The sequence below is a fragment of the Macrosteles quadrilineatus genome, unplaced genomic scaffold (assembly GCF_028750875.1).
Source record: "Macrosteles quadrilineatus isolate MER2022 unplaced genomic scaffold, UCM_ALF_1.0 Scaffold_9__3_contigs__length_116548681, whole genome shotgun sequence".
Lineage (NCBI taxonomy): Eukaryota > Metazoa > Arthropoda > Insecta > Hemiptera > Cicadellidae > Macrosteles > Macrosteles quadrilineatus.
In genome coordinates this window covers 32,849,517-32,871,738 of record NW_026542602.1, presented here as the reverse complement: position 1 = coordinate 32,871,738, position 22,222 = coordinate 32,849,517, and the positions used below count along the sequence as shown (strand labels likewise).

The 22,222-nt window shown below is 32.2% G+C and overlaps 1 protein-coding gene across 1 annotated transcript in view; it reads left to right on the top strand.

Moving 5' to 3' along the window:
• LOC129003315 (uncharacterized) overlaps positions 1 to 22,222 on the top strand; it is a 298,914-nt gene that overhangs the window by 208,579 nt on the left and 68,113 nt on the right. The window contains exons 32-36 of the mRNA XM_054431607.1: positions 3,556 to 3,656; positions 15,667 to 16,995; positions 17,109 to 17,285; positions 17,399 to 17,473; positions 17,544 to 17,921. Of these exons, the coding sequence (XP_054287582.1) occupies positions 3,556 to 3,656; positions 15,667 to 16,995; positions 17,109 to 17,285; positions 17,399 to 17,473; positions 17,544 to 17,921 (2,060 nt within the window). The remainder of the gene's footprint in view (positions 1 to 3,555; positions 3,657 to 15,666; positions 16,996 to 17,108; positions 17,286 to 17,398; positions 17,474 to 17,543; positions 17,922 to 22,222) is intronic.

Here is a 22,222-nt window from a genome sequence, read left to right as displayed (position 1 = left end):
GACCTTGAGCGAGATTGTAGAAAAATCTAACTTATCATCGTAATCTTGTTTGAGTAGGTGAATGCGCATGCTATTCAACTTTATCTGCAGAGTGATATAAAAGTATTGAAATCCATATAAATGTCACAAAATGGCTTCGACTTTTTTGTTTATGAGTTGGCGAAAATAAAATGATAACGAAGCTAATAAAAGTGCAATTGGCCGGTAAAAGGGTTGCACAGTTTGGGTATTGAATTGCAAATGATTCTGGTAACTCCCAGATAAACAAGTGGCCAATCGACTCTGCACGGTTAATTCACTCATCAGTGTGATTGATTCTGTTATATTTGCTGCTTTAATTTCAATGGTATACTTATAATATACTATATATATATGAATAATTAAGGTTTAATTTAACCACTTTCGTCTAGATAAGCTCTAATAAAATCCTTTTCGACAAATCTTTTCTTTTCTATTATAATATTACCAGCTTTACTAATTTAACTTTTTTCAATTATTTGGTTAGATTTATAAAATCAAAATCGTAGTCTTTTTTTAGTTATTTTGATAGCCCTACATATTTATTTTATTTTTGAGTATTGTGTAGCTAACAGATTACCTATGCAGGGCTTCGTACGTAACTATTTCGGTATCGTAATATTATTTTATCACCCAATAGTCAGTGTTTTGTCATACAGGGTGACAAAAAAGTCTGGAAACGGGTTAATATCTTTTTAACTAAATTCGTTAGAAAATTCAAACATTTTACATCAACTTATATGTATGAAAACTACTTTTTGCAATCATTGCCATTATTTGACCTTCACCAGGGGACGGCCCACGAGGAATATGTACATAATCTTTAATGTAAGCATAGGTTGATATGCACATCATTTTAAAGGTCTGGTCAAGTGGAGTTCATTGCCGGAAACCGCGTCCAAAAAGGTTCATCCATTACAAAATGGCAGCTGTCCAAAGTTCTTGTGAAATATACCTGCACAGGCCTTAGTATGGGCAAATACTCGTATTAAACATTAGTTTGAGAGCTTAAACTGTATTTTAAAGTCAACTAGCTCATAGAATAATAGTATTCAATCTTCAAAACAAATTTAACCGGGTTTCAGATTTCCCTGCTAATGTTGACTTGAGTATTTACCAATACTAAGGCCTCTGCAGGTATATTCCGCAACAACTTTGAACTGCCGCCATTTTGTATCAGATGAACCTTTTTTGACGCGGTTTCTGGCAATGAACTCCACTTGACCAGACCTTTAAAATGATGTGCATATCAACCTATGCTTACTTTAAGATTATGTACCTACTCCTCGTGGGCCGTTAACTGGTGAAGGTCAAATAATGGCAATGATTGCAAAAAGTAGTTTTCATACATATAAGTTGATGTAAAAGGTTTGAATTTTCTAACGAATTTAGTTAAAAAGATATTAAACCGTTTCCAGACTTTTTTGTCACCCTGTATATGATCAAAATCTTCGTTTACCTTTAATTTATTTATACAGGCTGATTTGTACTCAGTGTGACAAAATTTTTTTGGTGTAAGTACAAAGTAAATGAAGTGTGATCATGCATATCAAATGTTCAAAGTCTAAAATTTAGCTTCCCAAAAAAATATTTTATGTTTTACAAATATAACCCTACTTTTAAACTTGATACAGCGATTTCTCAATTACCTGTATATGGATTTGAGTAGATAAAGCCATTTTCGTGTTCTACATTAAATTTTGAACAAGAATAATAGAAAATGACGGAGGATCAGTTGTAAAAACTCCATTGGAAATAGATTCAAAGATAAAAATTAGGATGTTTGATAAAAGTTTAAAAAACAATGATCTATTGCATTTTTCACACCCTGTATACAAGAAAGTGTCGGAATATGTTAAAAACAGCGCCATTTTATAAGCTTTCCAACCATATGCTACACTATTGAGGTTCATGTCTGCTTACGTACGCATTAATGGTTTGAAGACTACAAAGCATGGTGTCTTTAACATTTAAAACATAGAAAGTCGGCATTTATTAAGCAAAAGTTGTATTTTTGTTTCAGCTTGAACAGTAAAAACAGTAAAAAATTTCCTGTTTTCCGGTATTCAAACCACTAAAACAACCAAAAAAATATCTAAATCTCAATAGTGTAGCATATGGTTGGAAAGCTTATAAAATGGCGCAGTTTTTAACGTATTCCGACACTTTCTTGTATACAGGGTGTGAAAAATTGCAAAAGATCATTGTTTTTTAAACTTTTATCAAACATCTTAATTTTTATCTTTGAATCTATTTCCAATGGAGTTTTAACAACTGATCCTCCGTCATTTTCTATTATTCTTGTTCAAAATTTAATGTAGAACACGAAAATGACATTATCTACTCAAATCCATATACAGGTAATTGAGAAATCGCTGTATTAAGATTAAAAGCATGGTTATTTTTGAAAAACATAAAATATTTTTTTGGGAAGCTAATTTTGAGACTTGGAACATTTGATATGCATCATCACATTTAATTTACTTTGTATTTACACCAAAAAAATTTTGTCACACTGAGTACAAATCACCCTGTATTTTCTTTACTATTGCTAAACACAACATGGCTCACTCAAAGCAAATTTACCAGTTATTACTAGAGGAAAAACTAGGGCAATAGCTGTAATAATTGAAATAAATGTATTAAAGAGCTACTACTTAAAATGAGTATTTAATGTTTATGTAGTTGAAAGATATAACTAAAGATACTGAGGTACTTATAACCTGACAATGGCTACGTATTCAAATTTCGTCACGTCTACAATATTAAATTACGATAATTCAGTCTCTATACACGTGATCTGCCTGAGTACTGTCAGCTAAATAATAAGAATATTATTCTTCATAGCCAGGTTTTTAAAGTTTGTTGAAACCTTTTTGCATGGTTAGACAAAATACAAGTGTAATAAAATATCTTTATCTTTATCATCGGCTGTTTTTCCACAGTAGCGAGCTGAAGATGTATTAGCGTTAAAATTGCATTTTAAGACGCAAAACCCAAGCAAGCCATGTTTTTCAAATAGTTATCGAATAGTATGATACGTCGAAAATTATTGTTCATCACACGTGTCAAAAGTGCCTTTCCGACTCTCAAACAAGTTCCTCTTTTGCTACCTTAAAAATAGTCTTTGTCGTAGTTTTGGAATAGACTAAAAAGACACTCCTTCTACAGACATTTTTTAATAAAAGCCACCGACGTGTTATTTGTGATAGACATCTAAGTAAAGAGTAACTCAGTTTGTTGGGAACCAGCTGGTCTAGAGGTGGAGCGTTCTTTGGTCCCCTAAATCCCCGGTTCAAATCCCGCCAATCAGCCATAACTTTTGGTTATGAGATAATGCCACGATCGATTAGGTCCAATCTGATGTATTGTGTAAAACGGGCGTCCTGTGGGGACGCTAATTTTAACAAATTCGCAGTTCGCCGAAAGCGTTGTAAATGTAAAGCTTTTAGGAGATCTTCTACAACAACGAAAGCACTCAAAGCTATTTTTCTACGGTACATGTTATTATTTTTAATGTGTATTATTTTGTTGCAGTCCCGGTTACTCTGAAGATAACGCCTACTGGGTCGGCGCTACAGACACGGGGTTCGAAGGAGACTTCCGGTGGGTGGACGGCCTTCCTTTTACCTATACAAGTAAGTCTTAGATATTTTACCAAATTTTAATTCACCCAAATAACTACCTTTCAATATGAGTTATTGGTAATTTAGGAGGTAAAAATAAAATAAAAGTGTTAAGAAACATTCCCTTTAAGTAGGCCTAGTGTGTTTTATCGTACTAATAAATAATTTGCACACAATAAATAAAGTGGTACACCTTTACTATAATTATGCCAATAAAAACAAACAGGTGGGTAAATGAGACGTACTTATTGAGTACAGTACATAGATGTCAAATATGAACGGAGACATGCTCATCTAGACTGTTTAATTATTTATATTATGATTAACGATAAATGATAATATTAAGCATACTGAGTACTAAAATGTTCTTAAAGACTTAAAGTGCAACCGATTGTATTTAGCAGATTAACGTGTTTATATCACTGGTACTGTATATAAATATTTATCACGTAAACTTTAAATTACAAAGATTTCGTGAGCTCATGTAAGTATTTTACTATTTCATTTAGTAGTACCATTGACTATAGGTAGTAGAGGTGTATAGTCAATGGTAGTACTTTTGAGACCTAACAAAAAGATTTCCATCCGTGTTTTTGAAACTTGATAATATTTTTTAAGCTGATTTCTAATTTTCGACTAACGGCTTATTATTAAGAGGATTTATTTATATTTTACTGAAACAAAGAGCGTTTATTTGAAATACTGATTTGGTATATTACAATATTCTAACTTAAATGTATTTTTACAATTTAAAATACATCGGATGGTAATAATAGTAAAGAATATCAGTTTAAATTTTTACAAACAAATGTTGTAGAGTAAAACACGTAGATTATAATTGTAATAGTATTTTGGCCTACAAGACTAAAAAAGCGTATCCACAGTATAATTTAATGAAAAAATGTTATGGGATTTTACACGCTTTTAATACTTTGAATTTCATTATAAAATATTAAATATTATTTCAATTCGTATTGAGTTGATCAAGCTACACTTTAATCAACATAAATACAGTACCTTCAATGTTAACTAGTATGTAACTAATTGAACCTAATAAGTTAGTGTAAATAAATGTGTAGCGTGAAACTTGTACATTCTGTCTTTTAATTAATCATTCAGTTAGAGTATTTTAATTGAGTGATTTATTACATGTTGTTTACAAACCCCACACTTGCTTGTTTGTTTATTGCTAATTCTCTTTAATACATGTTATAAATTAAATGTCTCATGATGACATTCTTACTCACAGCTAAATGCTCAGGGACAAATTATTTTTGTTTAAATTAGTTTTTGGTAAGAATTAAATATTACTGTAAATAATACTCGTATTTATCCATTCGATAAATTGTCTAGTTATATTGTAAATTGTATGGGAATATATTTTTAATCCCCTTAACAGTATACTTACTATGAACAAATAACATCAATACCAACATCCATCAATGCACCAACATTGACTTTTCAAAATTAGTTAGTTGTTTATTTGAATTATTATTTTAAACTTTAGATTATTGTGCCGATAAATCATTGCCTGCCAAATTAAGCAAACAAATTATGTATTCAGCATGGAAAAGTCTTCAGAAAAACCAAGGCAAGATTATTATATCAACGAAGCTTTTACTTACCTGGAAAGAGTTACGAATGACCATTCAATAAATATTCTACTTATACGTTTTACCCAAACAGGTATATTTAGTCCGTGATATCCATTGTATATTTGGGTTTACGTTGCAGTAATCTTTCTTAGAGAGATGTAACGCATGCTTTGTTGAATTCTTATTCTAACCCAATACGAAATTTATTTTGGCCAGAACTTTTTTTTTTCAAATAAAATACCACCAACCATTAATTAATTTATTTATTTATTGTAATTTATTTTAATCAAATACTTAACGATTTTGGATACAATAAATTTTTGCCCAGCTCATAATACATTAGATAATATTCAATCACTCCACATCAGCTAAGCTTAATCATGATTCTCTATTATGAAGAGATATAAGCAGACTGTTATAGAACATAATTAAAGAAAAAAGGCCGAGATCAAAAGGCGAGAGATTATCATGGTATACACGTGTACATGTGTCGGGCCAACCAGGATTAGACATGTGATCGGAATGAAATATTTGCAAGGATATTCAATACTGTATCTATTTACAAATTAATTTTATAGATCACTCTTAAAAATCTAAAGATTTTAGTTTTTTATAATAATAATTAGAGGTTTGTTCGTATTCTAATAGTATATGGAAAATTTGAAATTTTTTTACCTTACCATTATTATTTTTATTGCATATTCCCTTAGATCTAAGTGTATCTTATAGAACCAATGCGTTTTGTTGAACCAATTTCTCTATTTATTTATAATTTACAGTTATTGAACATTAAACATTCTCCTTCTTTAGTAACAGTCTCATAATTGCTGTATTTTGTCACACTTAAGACCTAACTTTACTTATGCCGATGTATAAAACAGTAAAAACCACAATTGAAAAAATACTATTCAGACTTCTGAAGTACAAAACAAAAACGTCAGTGGTCCTGCACCTACGCTATTAGAGCTACTGTCTCTAATTATAGGGAAGTCTATAAGAAAATATGGTACAACAAATTATATTTCTTTCACATTTTCCTTTAGCTCAATCTTTTTCTGATACGAGATAAATTGCAAGACCTAGCCTACTGCACATGGGGCTAGTGTAAGATGGATGGGCCGTTGTTACTGTACTTAATCACTCTCTCTACATCAAATTGATAATACCCTGCCAAGCCATTCATCTAGGTAATTTTCCTAATAGATTCATAGTAATAAGTAAATGGGTGCAGGTATGACATTGGTTTTTATTTTTCAAATAAAAATATGAGATTTGTATAATCTGTATTAACGTAAAACTTATACGAGATTCAACTTAGCTAAGAAGGAAGTCTAGCTAAACTATCAGTATTATGAAAATATAATTAAATTATTAATAGAATAAAAGTATTAAATATAGGCCTATATTTCGCTGTTTTACGATATTTTAAAAATACAAGAATGGTACTAAATATAATTCCTTACAATATAACTAAAATAAAGTGAAATGGATAATTAATTATTGACACCAACTGTATTTCAATTAAATCAACTTTGAAAGCATTGTTTATAAGCAGGGTTGATAAGAAATTTTAAATTTAAATGTGAAATTAGTTTGGTTCGACATAGACAAATTTCAGTCTGCGAAATCAACCTATCTCCAAAAACATCAAAATTCGATTTCCTCAAATATCGTTTGCTGTAGTATCGTTGACAGTAGACTTTCACCCTAACAGAGTTACATTTGTTTTTGGAGCCGAAACGCTTCCAGTTAATAATTCGATTTCTTTGTCAAAATTTCATTTTGTAAACATTTTCCATCGCTGTGCTATGTATTCTCCAAATAAAGTTCAAAAGAGCGTTACTTTGCATGAAAAGTATCTGTAATCAAGTTTAAACGTTATACTTTGTGAAAATTCACTTTGCAATCCTTAATACTTCTAGCAACAAGGTTATAGATTGCCTAGTTTCATTCATAGTCATTTTTAGTACAGTGTTATTGCAAGAAAAAAGAAATGCCATCCTAATAATGTTTACATGATTGGCTGACAACTAAAAATTATTATTTGTAAAAGAGCTAAGAACGAATGGTTGACTGTTGGGAAACATAAGTCTAAAAGAAACTTAGTCTTAAATCTAGTTACAGTTTTAAGTGAAAATACCGCTGCCAGCTCAGCAAGTGTTGAAATTACGTTAGAGTGTAAACAGACTTTTTTCATCAAGTGAAATAAAATAGTCAGGAAATATTTTCAAATATATTGTGCTACAGGATTCTGCATTAGATATTTGTCTGACATAAACCACTTATACAAATAAACAAACATTATTTGATCGAGCCGATTAATGTTTAGTTTAAAAACTACAATATTACAATAATACTTTATTAATAATATTTAAATTAATATAATTAATTTAAAAGTGATGTTTGATCACGTCTAAAAAAAATATTAATCTAATTAATTTTCCGCTACGGATACAAACATTTGTGAGCTTTTAGTAAGCTAATACATTTCAATCGTTTTGAAGAATTCTCTACATCGATCAAGTGTGATAAGTGTAAAAGATGGTAGGCTAACTATCACATAACTTTAAAACCACAGTCAATCGTTTATTTTAAAGCTAAGAGCTTATCGGGTCGTTGGACATATATTCTAACATAGCTGTAAACAATAACACTATTTATAAAATATTGAAGCTTTTAAAAAGGGGATGCCAAAAAGTGATTGCCAAACCCGGACGGGCCAATAAGCTGATTGGCTGCTGCACCAATATTGGTCTTAAATGCCAATCAAAACCGACACCTTGATATTGGAGTCATGTTCTGCCCAAATCCAAATTTCATTTTTTGCTAACTTTCAGATTTCTGGTCCATAACTATTACATACATAACAACTTGTACTCAAAACTGTGATGTATGTTAGTGCAAAGAATAGTGCATTAGTGTATGATTTTATTTTCAACTGTTAATTATCTATACAGCGTAGAAATCATGTTTTGGCCAATTTTTATACAATTTAAGATTATTTGTGAAATTGGTGCCAAACTGTACAATTGATGCATTTAAACGACATCTTTATTTCTGTTAGTTTTCATAGTGCTAAATGTTGTTACAGAAGTAAGAAACGTGTGTTAATCTTCAATCGATTTTCCCAAAAATAATGATAAAATATAACTAAAAAATATTCATTCTTGTATCGTTAAACTATGCCTTATTCGTTCATAAAATTTGTAAATAAATATAACCACGATTTGTTTTCTTTACTTATAAATTATAACAGCGAGGACCGTGTGTTAAAAAAAATCTTTTTACATGCAAATTATCAAATCCGTAACCTAAATATGGTTAGAAAATGACAAGTTAAATGCCCCGTAAGGTGTAACATTCGTTGAGTGCCAACTGAGTTAGGGACTAAGTAAGTAGGTTAGAGTTGTTTTGCCAAACAAAGCCAGTTGGTAACTCAATTGCTTGTTGAAATTTCACTTTACACCTTTACATTTGCAATGAACCTTGCCTTTAAAACCCTGTTCACTCAAAGCACAACTCAAAAATTATATTAAAGTTTATTGTTGTATGTTGCGGTTACTAGTTATAAAACTAGGTTTAATAGGGAATGTTCTTGTCCAGTTGAACAATATGTTAATGTTTTATAAGAGAATTGCCATTTTCTGTCCCGAAGCTAAACGGTTCAAATATTTATACAACCTGAACTAGTCCTATGCACTATTTTAAACAAAAAATATTCTATTATGAGTACAATAAACGATTTCAACTAAAATATAAAAAGCATTGTATAATACAAACAGTTTTGTTTCGTATCGTTTGTGGTACTTTAGTAATGTGTAACTAAATCTTATAGTTGGTATTTTATAATTATAAAATACCAATGTAAATCATTCAGAAAACGTTAATTTTTATGTGAATTAAGGTGCTGGAATGCCTGTTTAGTACGAGCTCAATCATAATATAAATTATAAATTAATCCTTATCATCTACAGTTTGACCAGTTTACATAGGTAATATGTTTAATGTGACTAAAAATAAATTATTGACCAAGCTAATCAGTAGAGGCAATAATTAGGTGGATAATGGAGCACTTTGCCTTAAATACTGCTAGTAATTAAATGACATAAATTAACCAATTACTATTTGAATCCAACAGACTGATATTCAATTTCTCCTGTAATGTAATCCATGAGTGTTTATTACTAATTGATACACAAGCGCTAATTATAATTAATACCTCTAGAATAATGTGTTCTTTGGAGGTTAAAATACATTAAGATTCCTGGTAAAAATCATATTCCACATTTTACTTTAGAACTGTAAATCCTTAATCGGTAGTATAAATAATCCTTACACGAAACAATAACATTGGTTGTATAACATATAAATCCATATTCACCATCAAGTTTAAAACCATAATAATAACCAAATGATATAACAATGCCAGTAATATATATATTTATTACTTAGCTCATATATAAGGCGGTCGAAAAGTCACTGGACGGATGGAAATTGTTATAAAAATAAAAATAAGAACACTACAAAATGAGTACACTATTCGAATTATGGAATTGTTTTTATTTGTAATAAAACATTAACTTTAACCACGCTGTCCTGGAATTTCGTAGTTATACGCATGTGATACAAATAATGTCGCAACCAATTTCTTATTCAATATAAAATTAGAAAAGCATCGACAGAAAGAGGTTAAGCCAACGACCTCACATGGTAGCCTGACATAGTTACCATTTCGAATTATTGCAATTTTATTATTTTTAATCACTAAAGTATTTTATTCATACTCAAACAATTTCAATACAAAAAAAATTAAATAACCTTTTTGAGTTGATATAATAGCCTTTCAGTTTAAATCAAAATGGGCGATTCGTTTTGGGCAAACCGCAAACCCTCGACCTTTAAACGTAGCCTCTAAAAATATTTCAAATCTCTGATAAGTAAATAAACATTAAATTTATACTAAATATGTCGTACAATAATATAACAGGTACAAAATAATCACCACCAAAAACCAAGTTAAAAGTAATAACATACCATACAAAACATTAGCATTTTATCAATTAATTTCCTATTAGATTTTTGTAATGGCAGAACTTACAACTATCAACTCAAATAGTTGATTAACCCAACAATTACTCTAGGACACCACAAACGTTAAAGGAAATGCTTGAAACTTGTTTCAGAAATCTTTATTGTACCAAAAAAAACACTGAATCATAATTTAAACAATTGTTGCATTTTACTAAGGTATTTCTTAACTGTTCCGTCATACAATAGACAACAGTGGCTTTAGGATTTCAAAATTTACTGTTTAGGGAAGTGGGGCAAAATAAATCAAGTAATGGAGAGTGGTATTGGTTTTGTGTTTCAATTCCACTGAAAAATGCCCTTGTCTCGCGTTACAATGGGCTGCATTGAGTGGAATTAATAGGTCTGTCTCGTGCGAGAGAAGTTTATTGAAGTATATTTTGGTTTATCATATTGTTTGAAAATGTTTTAGCGTGTCTTTGTCATCATTAGTGATGACTTAAATAATAATAATAATAATAATAATAATCTCTTTATTGCTTTTTGACAATTGTACATTGTATAGCAAACGTCAGTCAATACAAAAAATGCAACAAATAAGATAAAATATAACATGTATAAACATTAAAAATTAAAAAAAAAATTAAAATATACATTAAAAATTGTATTAACATTTATATTTTGTTGAACCAGGTGAAAACATTTTGTTTGTCTTTTAGTTTTAAGCGTACACAATTTTAAAATTATAAAAACTTCATGGTATGTGTTGGTGATGTTTATTAATTCAATATTTTCTTTTTAACAAAACTTAAACAAAGGAATTATTATTTTAAGTGTTTTAAAATGTTTTAAGAATTTTTTAAGACGAAACGTATTATAACTATTGATATTACAAATGTATACTGTATATTATCTTGTATATTATTTCAATAAATGTGTATTTCAAATGTTCATGAATTGTGAATTATTTTGATTTTTAAACAACGTACTTTATTTTCATTAACTGTTTTACATTTTTAACGTATAAAGGTATTATTTGTAAAAAGTATTTCATCATTTTGTGACTAATATGTTAATTGGTTGATATTACCTGCAATCGTTGTAATACCTCCTAAATAAAAGGGATTTGCTAAAATGAAATTTGATTAGTTCAATATTTACCGACATAGCCTATGTGTTAGATGTGGATATAAGTTGGATTTTGCATCTTAGCTGAGAACTTATTTTAAACTATAAAGCATGATGTGATTAAGGCTGATTAGATGTGTCAACGCTTTAACACTTTATCAAGCTAACCTTGTTTTCATAATGCACAATCTCGTCAATATACGTTGCTAGCAGAAAGGTAACAGCAAATTATATCAATTTAGTTGTATTAAATGTTGTTAGCTCTCTTTGAAAGATCATTATGTGTATCCGGAAAGAGCTAAATTAATATTAACTAGTATTCACTACTAAAACCATTTTAGCTACATGATGTTTGTTTTATGCTTTAAAAGATTGGCTTGGGAAGTACATACTGTTATAAAATGATATTTTATTCAGTTCTTATACAATTATTCCATTGTGATGTAGTACAGCAATTACTGTCAAGAAGGTGTCCCTTTTGTCCATAATAGAACATTTTTACTCAGCTAAGTTATATTAGATGTACATGTTAAATGCAAATAAAACCACTCCATTATTTAATTTATACAGATTTTTAGTTTAGCTGTAAGTCGACTTCATTGACTAGTAAAACCTGTTATTTAATTATCAAGAAATTTACTAAGTGTATTTAGTGATATTATACCTGTGTTGTATTTTTATTTATGAATAGAGATAAGGTTTATGTAAAATACTAATATCTATACACACTGACACTGGATTAGGTAGGTAAAATCCCTTGCAATATAAAAACCATTTGGGAGAAAGAACTGTCAACATGGTATCAATAGTCTGATTAAATTCGGAGCAAATATTCGTTCCAAACGCCAATCAAGTTTGGCAAAAAATTAGGAAGCTTCCACACATTCTGTCAGAATTGCCTCTGGTTCTGTAAACTAGTGCGAGTATTCCATTTTTATTTCCAACAGTAACATAAAATTAATTGCGAGTTCTTAACAGTATTATTTTATGTAATATGTAATATTACTGTGTAGTTTTATGTTTTAATGGTATGCTTAAACGTATTAATCTAAGAAGGTTTAACACATTTATTCATCATATTTATTGTAGAAATTAGAAAAACTCTATTTGTTTATTTAAAGAATACAAAATTGATTATTCTCTTACGTGTGTACAGTCTTTTAAAACATGTAGACCTATTCTGTCCATTTATGATCTTAATGAAAATTTGTAATTACTTGAAAAACACATCACCTCTTCAGAGGAGGATTTCTTATTAGTTTCTCGTTTTAAACACTTTAAATTATATATCTAATTAGCCATTTCCTTGAATTATTTAGTCACGTCGTAAGAGATTACGACGATTTATAAAATCAAGAACGGTAGTTTTTTATGGATTTTTTGTTTCAGGATAATTGTTTAACCACCATGCTCTAATGCTGAATATAAAGGTATTTATCGACCAACACAGGCAATGCTGGCAAATTTACCTCGTTCAATAGCCTATTAACGAATTGCATAGGGATTTCTGTTTCAATTTTATATAGGTGTAAATAGCAATGGTTGAAGCATTTCTGTTGTGTAAGAACTGTTATGTAAACTACGTAAGCTATAAATACAGTATATAGGCTACAAAAAATCTCTGACTCATACCAACCAACTACCTTTTACATATAATTCATATATTAATTCATATATATACTATGGTAATGCACAACAAGCTTCGGTTGACGTGCCTTAACTCTTGAGTCCGTCCCCTAATACAGTATTGTTGGAAGATAAATTACAAATTACGAAAATTACAAACATGTAAAAAAATTCTTTACGGAGTTATACTATTCAATGTTATATTAAAATAAGTTATAATAAACCTAATCAACACAATAAATGTCTACAAAGTTTGCAGCTTTCTTTATTCCCCTCTAAATTCTGGAATAGGTGATTGCCTAGTTTAAACATCTTTAAATAAATAGTATTACCATTAAGAGCCAAGACAAAATACTAGGGATAGATTCAAGTTCCACCTGAATTTCTTTCATTGCTCATACCTAAAAATACCAATAGGAAACATAGGAGTGTGTCGCTCCACTAAATTGTGCTAAACGTTTTTGAAAATACTCTTCAAATTTATTGTGTACAACCTGCAAAATATTTTTGTCCATTTATCTTGTAGCTTAGTAAAATATGTTCATAAACACTTCTGTAACTTTTGCAGTTGTTGGAAAATATAAAAGCAGGTTAAAGTTGATAAGAAGTTTTCTGCTGAGGTAAGCATAGTGAACACTAACTTTATATATCTTTACTGTTAAACAATTATTGCATTCAACTATTAACTACCACTTAGCAATAGAAACACCAATATTCTGATATGAGATGGCTATCATACTAAGGATATTGATTTTCGCTTAGGCATGGCTTAAGTGCATCCATCTACTACATATGGGGCAAAGCCATACAAATATAGAGCGATAATCTGCAAAATCACATATGGGTAAGGTATAGCGACTTTAAATAAAAAGTTAAGCAACTGTGTATTTAATGGGTATTGGTGAAAAAGACATATAAAGGTGCCTATTTTTTTATTTATAGGTTATATCCTGTATCTTTAGAGTTAGTTATTATGCTAAGTGTTTAGTTTTTATGTACTTAATTAGTTTTTATGCAAAGGATTAACCTAAAAGCATGTTCTGTATTTCAATTTGTCTTCTTATTTTATTCTGAACTGTATGAGTCTCTGACATTCTGGATCTTTGACCTTTCCTACATATCTTTCGCCCAAAAGGAGTTGTGCAATGAACTGTCAAACGTCAAAATTACCCGTAAAATAAAAGTAATTAATATGGAAAGTTTAGATTCAAATAAAATTAATAGTACTTAAGTAACCAACAATCATGCATATTTATGTTATTTTTTAGATACAACTAATTTATAAGTTTCACATAAAGCAATAATTATGAACTCAAGTAGGCTAAATGAAGGACAATTCTTCATATAGTGAATCATACACTAAGAACGTTATTACGCTGGTTAGCCCAACTCCCTATAAGCTAACTTATAGGGTTAATTAGGCTAACGAACAAAAGTTTTTAAAATTCTATTGTTTAACTTTGATTTCCGACAAATTAAATCCTTGTTTTATTTTAAGGCATACACCCATTAATATTCTTCTGATAGAATCACTCTAATTATGTTTTACAGTTGTTTATGTAACTAAAATTACAAGTACCCAGGGATACTTTTTAAGAATGAAAAGAAAAGGACGAGATTTTTAGCTCCGTATCCATATTTCATTTTTGATCAACTTATATGCATTGGTGCATTTTTCCTACACTTTTTATTATTACAGAGAATTTATTACATGATTCAACATGGTTTTTTTTAAGCTCAAAGAGAATGCATTGTAGGCTTACGATTTAGTTTTTTACGGATACGGTTTCCTCAAATGTATAACAAGTCTATACTTAGTTGATATTTTTTATACTGGATTCTCATCTGGAAAATGATTTCAAACTTTTCATGGCATGAAACCAACACTTTACTTGTAATGTATTATTCTACAACAATACATACTCTTTGAGCTTGCGAAAACACAATGTTGAGCATTATTTACAATAGATTCCCAATATGACTAAACCGTATAGACAACGATACAATAATTCTTATCAGCGGGTCGGTAATAATAAAATATCAAATAAAAGTAAAGAAAGAGGGGATAAATAAATAAATAAAATAAAAATGCCTTTGTTTATCAAGCGATTCTCAGAAAAACTGCTTTTCAGTACAACTTCCGTCAATAACAATAACTAAAGTAATAAACAAATAAATAAACAACAATAATAAAAGAGAAACAAGACAATATAAATAACCATAACCGTACAATTCTTTGATCTTAGCACTAAAAGATGACAATGCATATTTTTGGGCAGAGGGAAGGTCGTTGTACAGCTATGGGCCGAAATACGATAAGCTTCTCCTTCCAAACTCAAGCCTCACTCTTGGAAAGTGAAGCTGGAGACTTGCAAAGCGGGTATTGCGCTGAGAGACCTCCTCCCGGAAAGAGAGCCTCTGAAGAAGGTACTGTGGCTCCTGTAGGACTCCTTGTGCCACAAGCAGCACGTCTTGATCCTGCCAACAGTGTCTACTGCTGTCTTCCCCGCTACAGCTCTGAATGGAGATACGTGTTCAAATTTTTTGAAGCCAAAGATGAAGCGAATAGCAGAATTTTGCATTCGGTGCATGTCTTCACTAGAGATGCTGTTTCCATAAGCTGATGTACCTATGTTGTGTTTTAGACTGGTTCCCTGGCTGGAGTCAGCACAACCACGTGTTGAGACAGCCTAATGATGACTTCCTCAGCGAGGAGGATTGTGTAGAACTACGCCGTCTCTATCACCACCCCTTACTAGCAGTGCTGATGCACCTATGTTGTGTTTTATACTGGTTCCCTGGCTGGAGTCAGCACAACCACGTGTTGAGGCAGCCTAATGATGACTTCCTCAGCGAGGAGGATTGTGTAGAGCTGCGCCGTCTCTATCACCACCCCTTACTAGCAGTGCTGATGTACCTATGTTGTGTTTTAGACTGGTTCTCTGGCTGGAGTCAGCACAACCACGTGTTGAGGCAGCCTAATGATGACTTCCTCAGCGAGGAGGATTGTGTAGAGCTGCGCCGTCTCTATCACCACTCCTTACTAGCAGTGCTGATGTACCTATGTTGTGTTTTAGACTGGTTCCCTGGCTGGAGTCAGCACAACCACGTGTTGAGGCAGCCTAATGATGACTTCCTCAGCGAGGAGGATTGTGTAGAACTACGCCGTCTCTATCACCACTCCTTACTAGCAGTGCTGATGCACCTATGTTGTGTTTTAGACTGGTTCCCTGGCTGGAGTCAGCACAACCACGTGTTGAGGCAGCCTAATGATGACTTCCTCAGCGAGGAGGATTGTGTAGAACTACGCCGTCTCTATCACCACTCCTTACTAGCAGTGCTGATGCACCTATGTTGTGTTTTAGACTGGTTCCCTGGCTGGAGTCAGCACAACCACGTGTTGAGACAGCCTAATGATGACTTCCTCAGCGAGGAGGATTGTGTAGAACTACGCCGTCTCTATCACCACTCCTTACTAGCAGTGCTGATGCACCTATGTTGTGTTTTAGACTGGTTCCCTGGCTGGAGTCAGCACAACCACGTGTTGAGGCAGCCTAATGATGACTTCATCAGCGAGGAGGATTGTGTAGAACTGCGCCGTCTCTATCACCACTCCTTACTAGCAGTGCTGATGCACCTATGTTGTGTTTTAGACTGGTTCCCTGGCTGGAGTCAGCACAACCACGTGTTGAGGCAGCCTAATGATGACTTCCTCAGCGAGGAGGATTGTGTAGAGCTGCGCCGTCTCTATCACCACTCCTTACTAGCAGTGCTGATGCACCTATGTTGTGTTTTAGACTGGTTCCCTGGCTGGAGTCAGCACAACCACGTGTTGAGGCAGCCTAATGATGACTTCCTCAGCGAGGAGGATTGTGTAGAGCTTGCGCCGTCTCTATCACCACCCCTTACTAGCAGTGCGGATGTACCTATGTTGTGTTTTAGACTGGTTCCCTGGCTGGAGTCAGCACAACCACGTGTTGAGGCAGCCTAATGATGACTTCCTCAGCGAGGAGGATTGTGTAGAGCTTGCGCCGTCTCTATCACCACCCCTTACTAGCAGTGCGGATGTACCTATGTTGTGTTTTAGACTGGTTCCCTGGCTGGAGTCAGCACAACCACGTGTTGAGGCAGCCTAATGATGACTTCCTCAGCGAGGAGGATTGTGTAGAGCTTGCGCCGTCTCTATCACCACCCCTTACTAGCAGTGCGGATGTACCTATGTTGTGTTTTAGACTGGTTCCCTGGCTGGAGTCAGCACAACCACGTGTTGAGGCAGCCTAATGATGACTTCCTCAGCGAGGAGGATTGTGTAGAGCTTGCGCCGTCTCTATCACCACCCCTTACTAGCAGTGCTGATGTACCTATGTTGTGTTTTAGACTGGTTCCCTGGCTGGAGTCAGCACAACCACGTGTTGAGGCAGCCTAATGATGACTTCCTCAGCGAGGAGGATTGTGTAGAGCTTGCGCCGTCTCTATCACCACCCCTTACTAGCAGTGCTGATGTACCTATGTTGTGTTTTAGACTGGTTCCCTGGCTGGAGTCAGCACAACCACGTGTTGAGGCAGTCTAATGATGACTTCCTCAGCGAGGAGGATTGTGTAGAGCTGCGCCGTCTCTATCACCACTCCTTACTAGCAGTGCTGATGTACCTATGTTGTGTTTTAGACTGGTTCCCTGGCTGGAGTCAGCACAACCACGTGTTGAGGCAGCCTAATGATGACTTCCTCAGCGAGGAGGATTGTGTAGAGCTGCGCCGTCTCTATCACCATCCTTCCCTGGCTGTTTCCGCCTCGGCCGCAGTCCCTACCGCCTCCAGGCTGACTGAGTCGTACATGTGGAACGACAGAGACTGCAAGACCAAGAACTACTTTATATGTGAAAAGCTACAGAAAGGAGCAGGTTAGTTAATATATTACCTTTTCGGCAAACCTTTTCTTGATTGATTCCTTTAGCTTTAACATTTTTAGAATGCCCCTGATACGTCTTCTTTTAGAACTGGCAAACAGATCGTGATATAAAATTAAACCTGATAACTATCTTCTCAACGAAATAAATGTGTGATAAATCTCAACCATAATTTACCAAATTACTCTCCATTTTACATTAGTTTATATTCCTCCATGTATCACTAAACGTGTGTGTATTTCAAAGTGACTTGCTAAACCATTACAGTATAAACACTTCTAATACCACCAAATCAGCAGTTATAATATGTAGTACAATTTATTTATTTTCTTCGTAGTTAATGATATAATTATTACCATACACACCGAATAATCTATTTTTAAATGTAATAAAATTGTTTTTTACTGGGTTTTGTTTGATCTTACTTAAAGTTAATGTTAGATATTGTTATGTATCGCAACTAAATATTTCTTTCATACATAATAATTTATTATCAAATGTTACACTAACATGTTCTAAAGTTGACCTTTTTATTGCCAATAAACATTCCCCATTGAAAGGAAAATGACGGGATGAAATAAATTAAATAAAACGTATTCCAGATTAAAGTCAGCAGCCTGAAACAACGAAACGAGGGTTTGGTCAAGCACGTGATTGCTGACTGGTCGTTTTAATTGGTTATAGATTGTGTTTTTTACAAGTGAATCTTTCTAATTTAAAACTGCCAGTTTCCAAAAGCTAAATAAATTGCCACATTAGATACACACACTTTTTTGATACAATATGAAAATTTATTTTTCTCAAATTATAAAAGTATTGTTGATTTTAAACTGCAATTTTTTTAGCTGTGATAATGTGTCGGTATAAAATTGTTTTCTAAGAGTAGTACATTATTTATTGAAAATATGAGTATTTTATAAAAAATTTCATAACTAAGATATCCTACAATTGTTACATTCTCCTCTATGTACATTTGAAAGTACTGTAATGCTACGAAATCGATCAAACGTTAAAAATGCACCTTAAATTATTTGAAATGTCAAAAATAGTACTTACATTAAACATTTCAAAACAGTTTTCACTATTTTAATCAGCGTCAAATTTGTAACACAAGATAATAAATTTGCAATTGTTAAACTTATGCAGAATAATTTTGTTTCTCTTTATTGACTGTTAAGCTCATTTATCAACACATCTCAACAAATTCCAATATTACATTGTGGACATTTCAATCTGTTTACCTTTTGTAGAAACACACAAGTGCTCATCAATCCAATATTATTTAAGCTGGACGAGCTAAGCGTAAACACTTTTTACGATAATGTTAAAATTTAAATGTATCCAAGCAATTAATTGGAATTTCACCTAGCCAGTGATTGCTGAAACAGTAAAATGTTATGTAAATACCAGTTTAAAATATTATAAAATATAGTTTTTCCTTTTATATTTTTCCAAATAACAAAAATTAATTCGATGGTTACAGTTTTTGGGAATTACCATTATGCTTACAAGGATGAATTTAATAAATTTAGATAAATTTATAATAATAATTTTCACCCATTCGAATTCCTAAATCCTAATAATGTCCGTATTTCTCAATCTCAAAAAGCAATGCTTTTTTTAAAAGACAATTTCATTTTAATTAGAAGTAGTGTCAAATTAATCCTGTCTGCACATACTGTGCAGTATACCACATTCGGATTGTTATTAGTTCGGTGTCGTCGGCCATCTAGTGTTATTGTTATGGTCTTGGTTTCTACTGTAACGCATTCCTAGCCATTGTTATGCATACATGGACATTATGGAACGCAAATGGCAATACTCGTAGCAAAAACCCATATAACTACAGACTTGTGATAGGGGTGTGTGGCCCAGTGATTAACGTAAAAATGATTAATTTAAAGCTAGACGTTATCTGAAATTGATGTAAGACGTAAAGTATAATTCGAGTACACGTTTTTTTATGGATTCCACACTCTTAAGGGTTGCAAATTAGTTTTTTTGGGGTTTTTTCGTCGGTTTTATATTTTATATATTTTATGGTACAATGAAATGCTTCTAAATTATATTTACTTCAATCATGTCCATGTAAACAGCTATCTATGATATTAAAAGAATGTATTTATTTCTACTCATTAAAGTTGAAACAGGACTAATTGTAGGAGGTGTTAACACCTTTTCCTAAAATACGTTACATATATAATTCGTATAACGTATTATATATTGTACGAAATATATTGTGATTAAAATTTCTTAATCCTATATTTGCTTTTTGAGGTAGTGTACATAATGTGAATGCGATGCAGTTACCTATTTCAACAATTACATGTATATCAGTTAAAGTGAAATCAATTTTAATAACTGTGAACGATATAAGAACGTTTTGTATGGGTAATATATGTGCAATGAGTATTGCAAGTGCATTTGTCTTATCAACTAAAAATGGAAATGTGATTTGTATTGGAAAAGTACGCTCGATTTCGAATAAATGATCCAATTTTCGTAACCTAATAATAACCTAATTCGTAATAGAAACCTACTAAATAAAAAGTACAAACATATTAAATAGAAATTGAGTTTACATTATATGCACGTACTTTTTTGGTATTGAAGGGTTGCAATAGGCCAGGCTTATGACGATGTGGTATCTGATCCCAGCAATATCCGTCGATGCGATGAGAGTGGGATTATGGGGCTGTAGCAGGCGAGAATGAAGCAATAAGAAGCCGATTGTCGCTTATATTCGACGATGATTCCCATCCTCTGTATGGGTTACGTGTACAGTCAGAATACAGAAATATACAGTTTTATGTTTTCTAGATCGCAAGAGTGGTAATTTTCTCGAAGGGTTTTCTAAAATGTCAGTTAAGTTCTGTCAAAGATGCCTACACCTGTATATTTGTACTAAAACATTTTATAATAATAAATTTGTCATCTTATTTTTTAAAAGTAAATTTGACCTGACATAATAAATTACAGTGAAGTTTTGTTTAACTAAACCTAATAGTTTTTATGTCATATTACGAAACCATATGATTATTTTTATTGCAGGATATTAGATTTTCCTGGCAAAGCTTGATTTGTTTTCGTAGAAACATTTTTTTCTTATAGATAATTATATTTACGACTAACATGCAGACAAGAAGTAATGATGTTTAAATGCCAAGCTAAGTTATGTCGTTTTCATTTACTACTGCACCGTAAGTTTTCCAACGACTACAAACAACATAGCAAGAAACGAATGGACGATGCATAATTAATCTACCACTACCACCTCATAATAATTTAAATCATGAATCTGCAAAGAATAAAACTAATTTATTTAACGCATTTGTGGCAGAGAATTCCATCGGAAAAGAATAAAACAAAAACAACAGGTTTACAGGCCAGAGACAAAATAGTTGAATAATGTTTCATTGTATTAGTGAATGTAATAACTGTACTATTGTTTTCCTTTGCAATATTCCCTCATGTAAAAGTTGCATCATTGTTGAATATTACAGCTATGTTTGGGCTCATACGATCTGATAACACCAGCTGTTAGGCTATATCCCAACACATGGGACTCAATATATGTTGTAAATGTTAGAGGGGTCCTCACCAACGGAAATAGTTCAAATACTAGTTGTCGGTACACTTATATTGCATCTCTTAACAATATGTTATCAGAGAATATAAGGATTCATAACGTTTGATGCTTGTCTTCATTCACAACCTATTCTTTTAGAGGGTAATCCATAAAGATTTAATTTTAATTAGTATTGCTAACACCGATTTTGCATTTATTTATGAAACCATCATATTTTCACACAACCACTGTTCATATACGGTAGGGGTGTGCGTGTCCACTATTATCACTATGGCTAGAGTAAATATATTGTAATACTGATGAAATTTGGTATAAAACTTTGTACAACTCTTGGTTTTTTACGAGTTTTCAATTTTGCATTATCGGACAGTGGAAAAGAGATTCTATTCTTCGGTTTTCCAATTTTTATCCTCAAAATGTGTTGCAGTTTATTTTTAAACCCTTTGTATAGCAAAAAACTAATAGGTAGTAGGTTTACTATATTGAACCGTTGTGGTACGCCGAATAGTTACGTAGAAAAGCCCAATATTTTTAAAAATACCTTTGTTTTTCTTATGGAGAATAAGTTTGCAATAATGATAGAATAATCTACGGTTGTAGCTTCTTTGTAAGGTATATTTTGAAAAAGATTTATAAACTTATTTTTTTAATCCAAAGCTATAAACACTTTTAACCGAATTTCGATTTGTCTTAATTGGTTTTTACT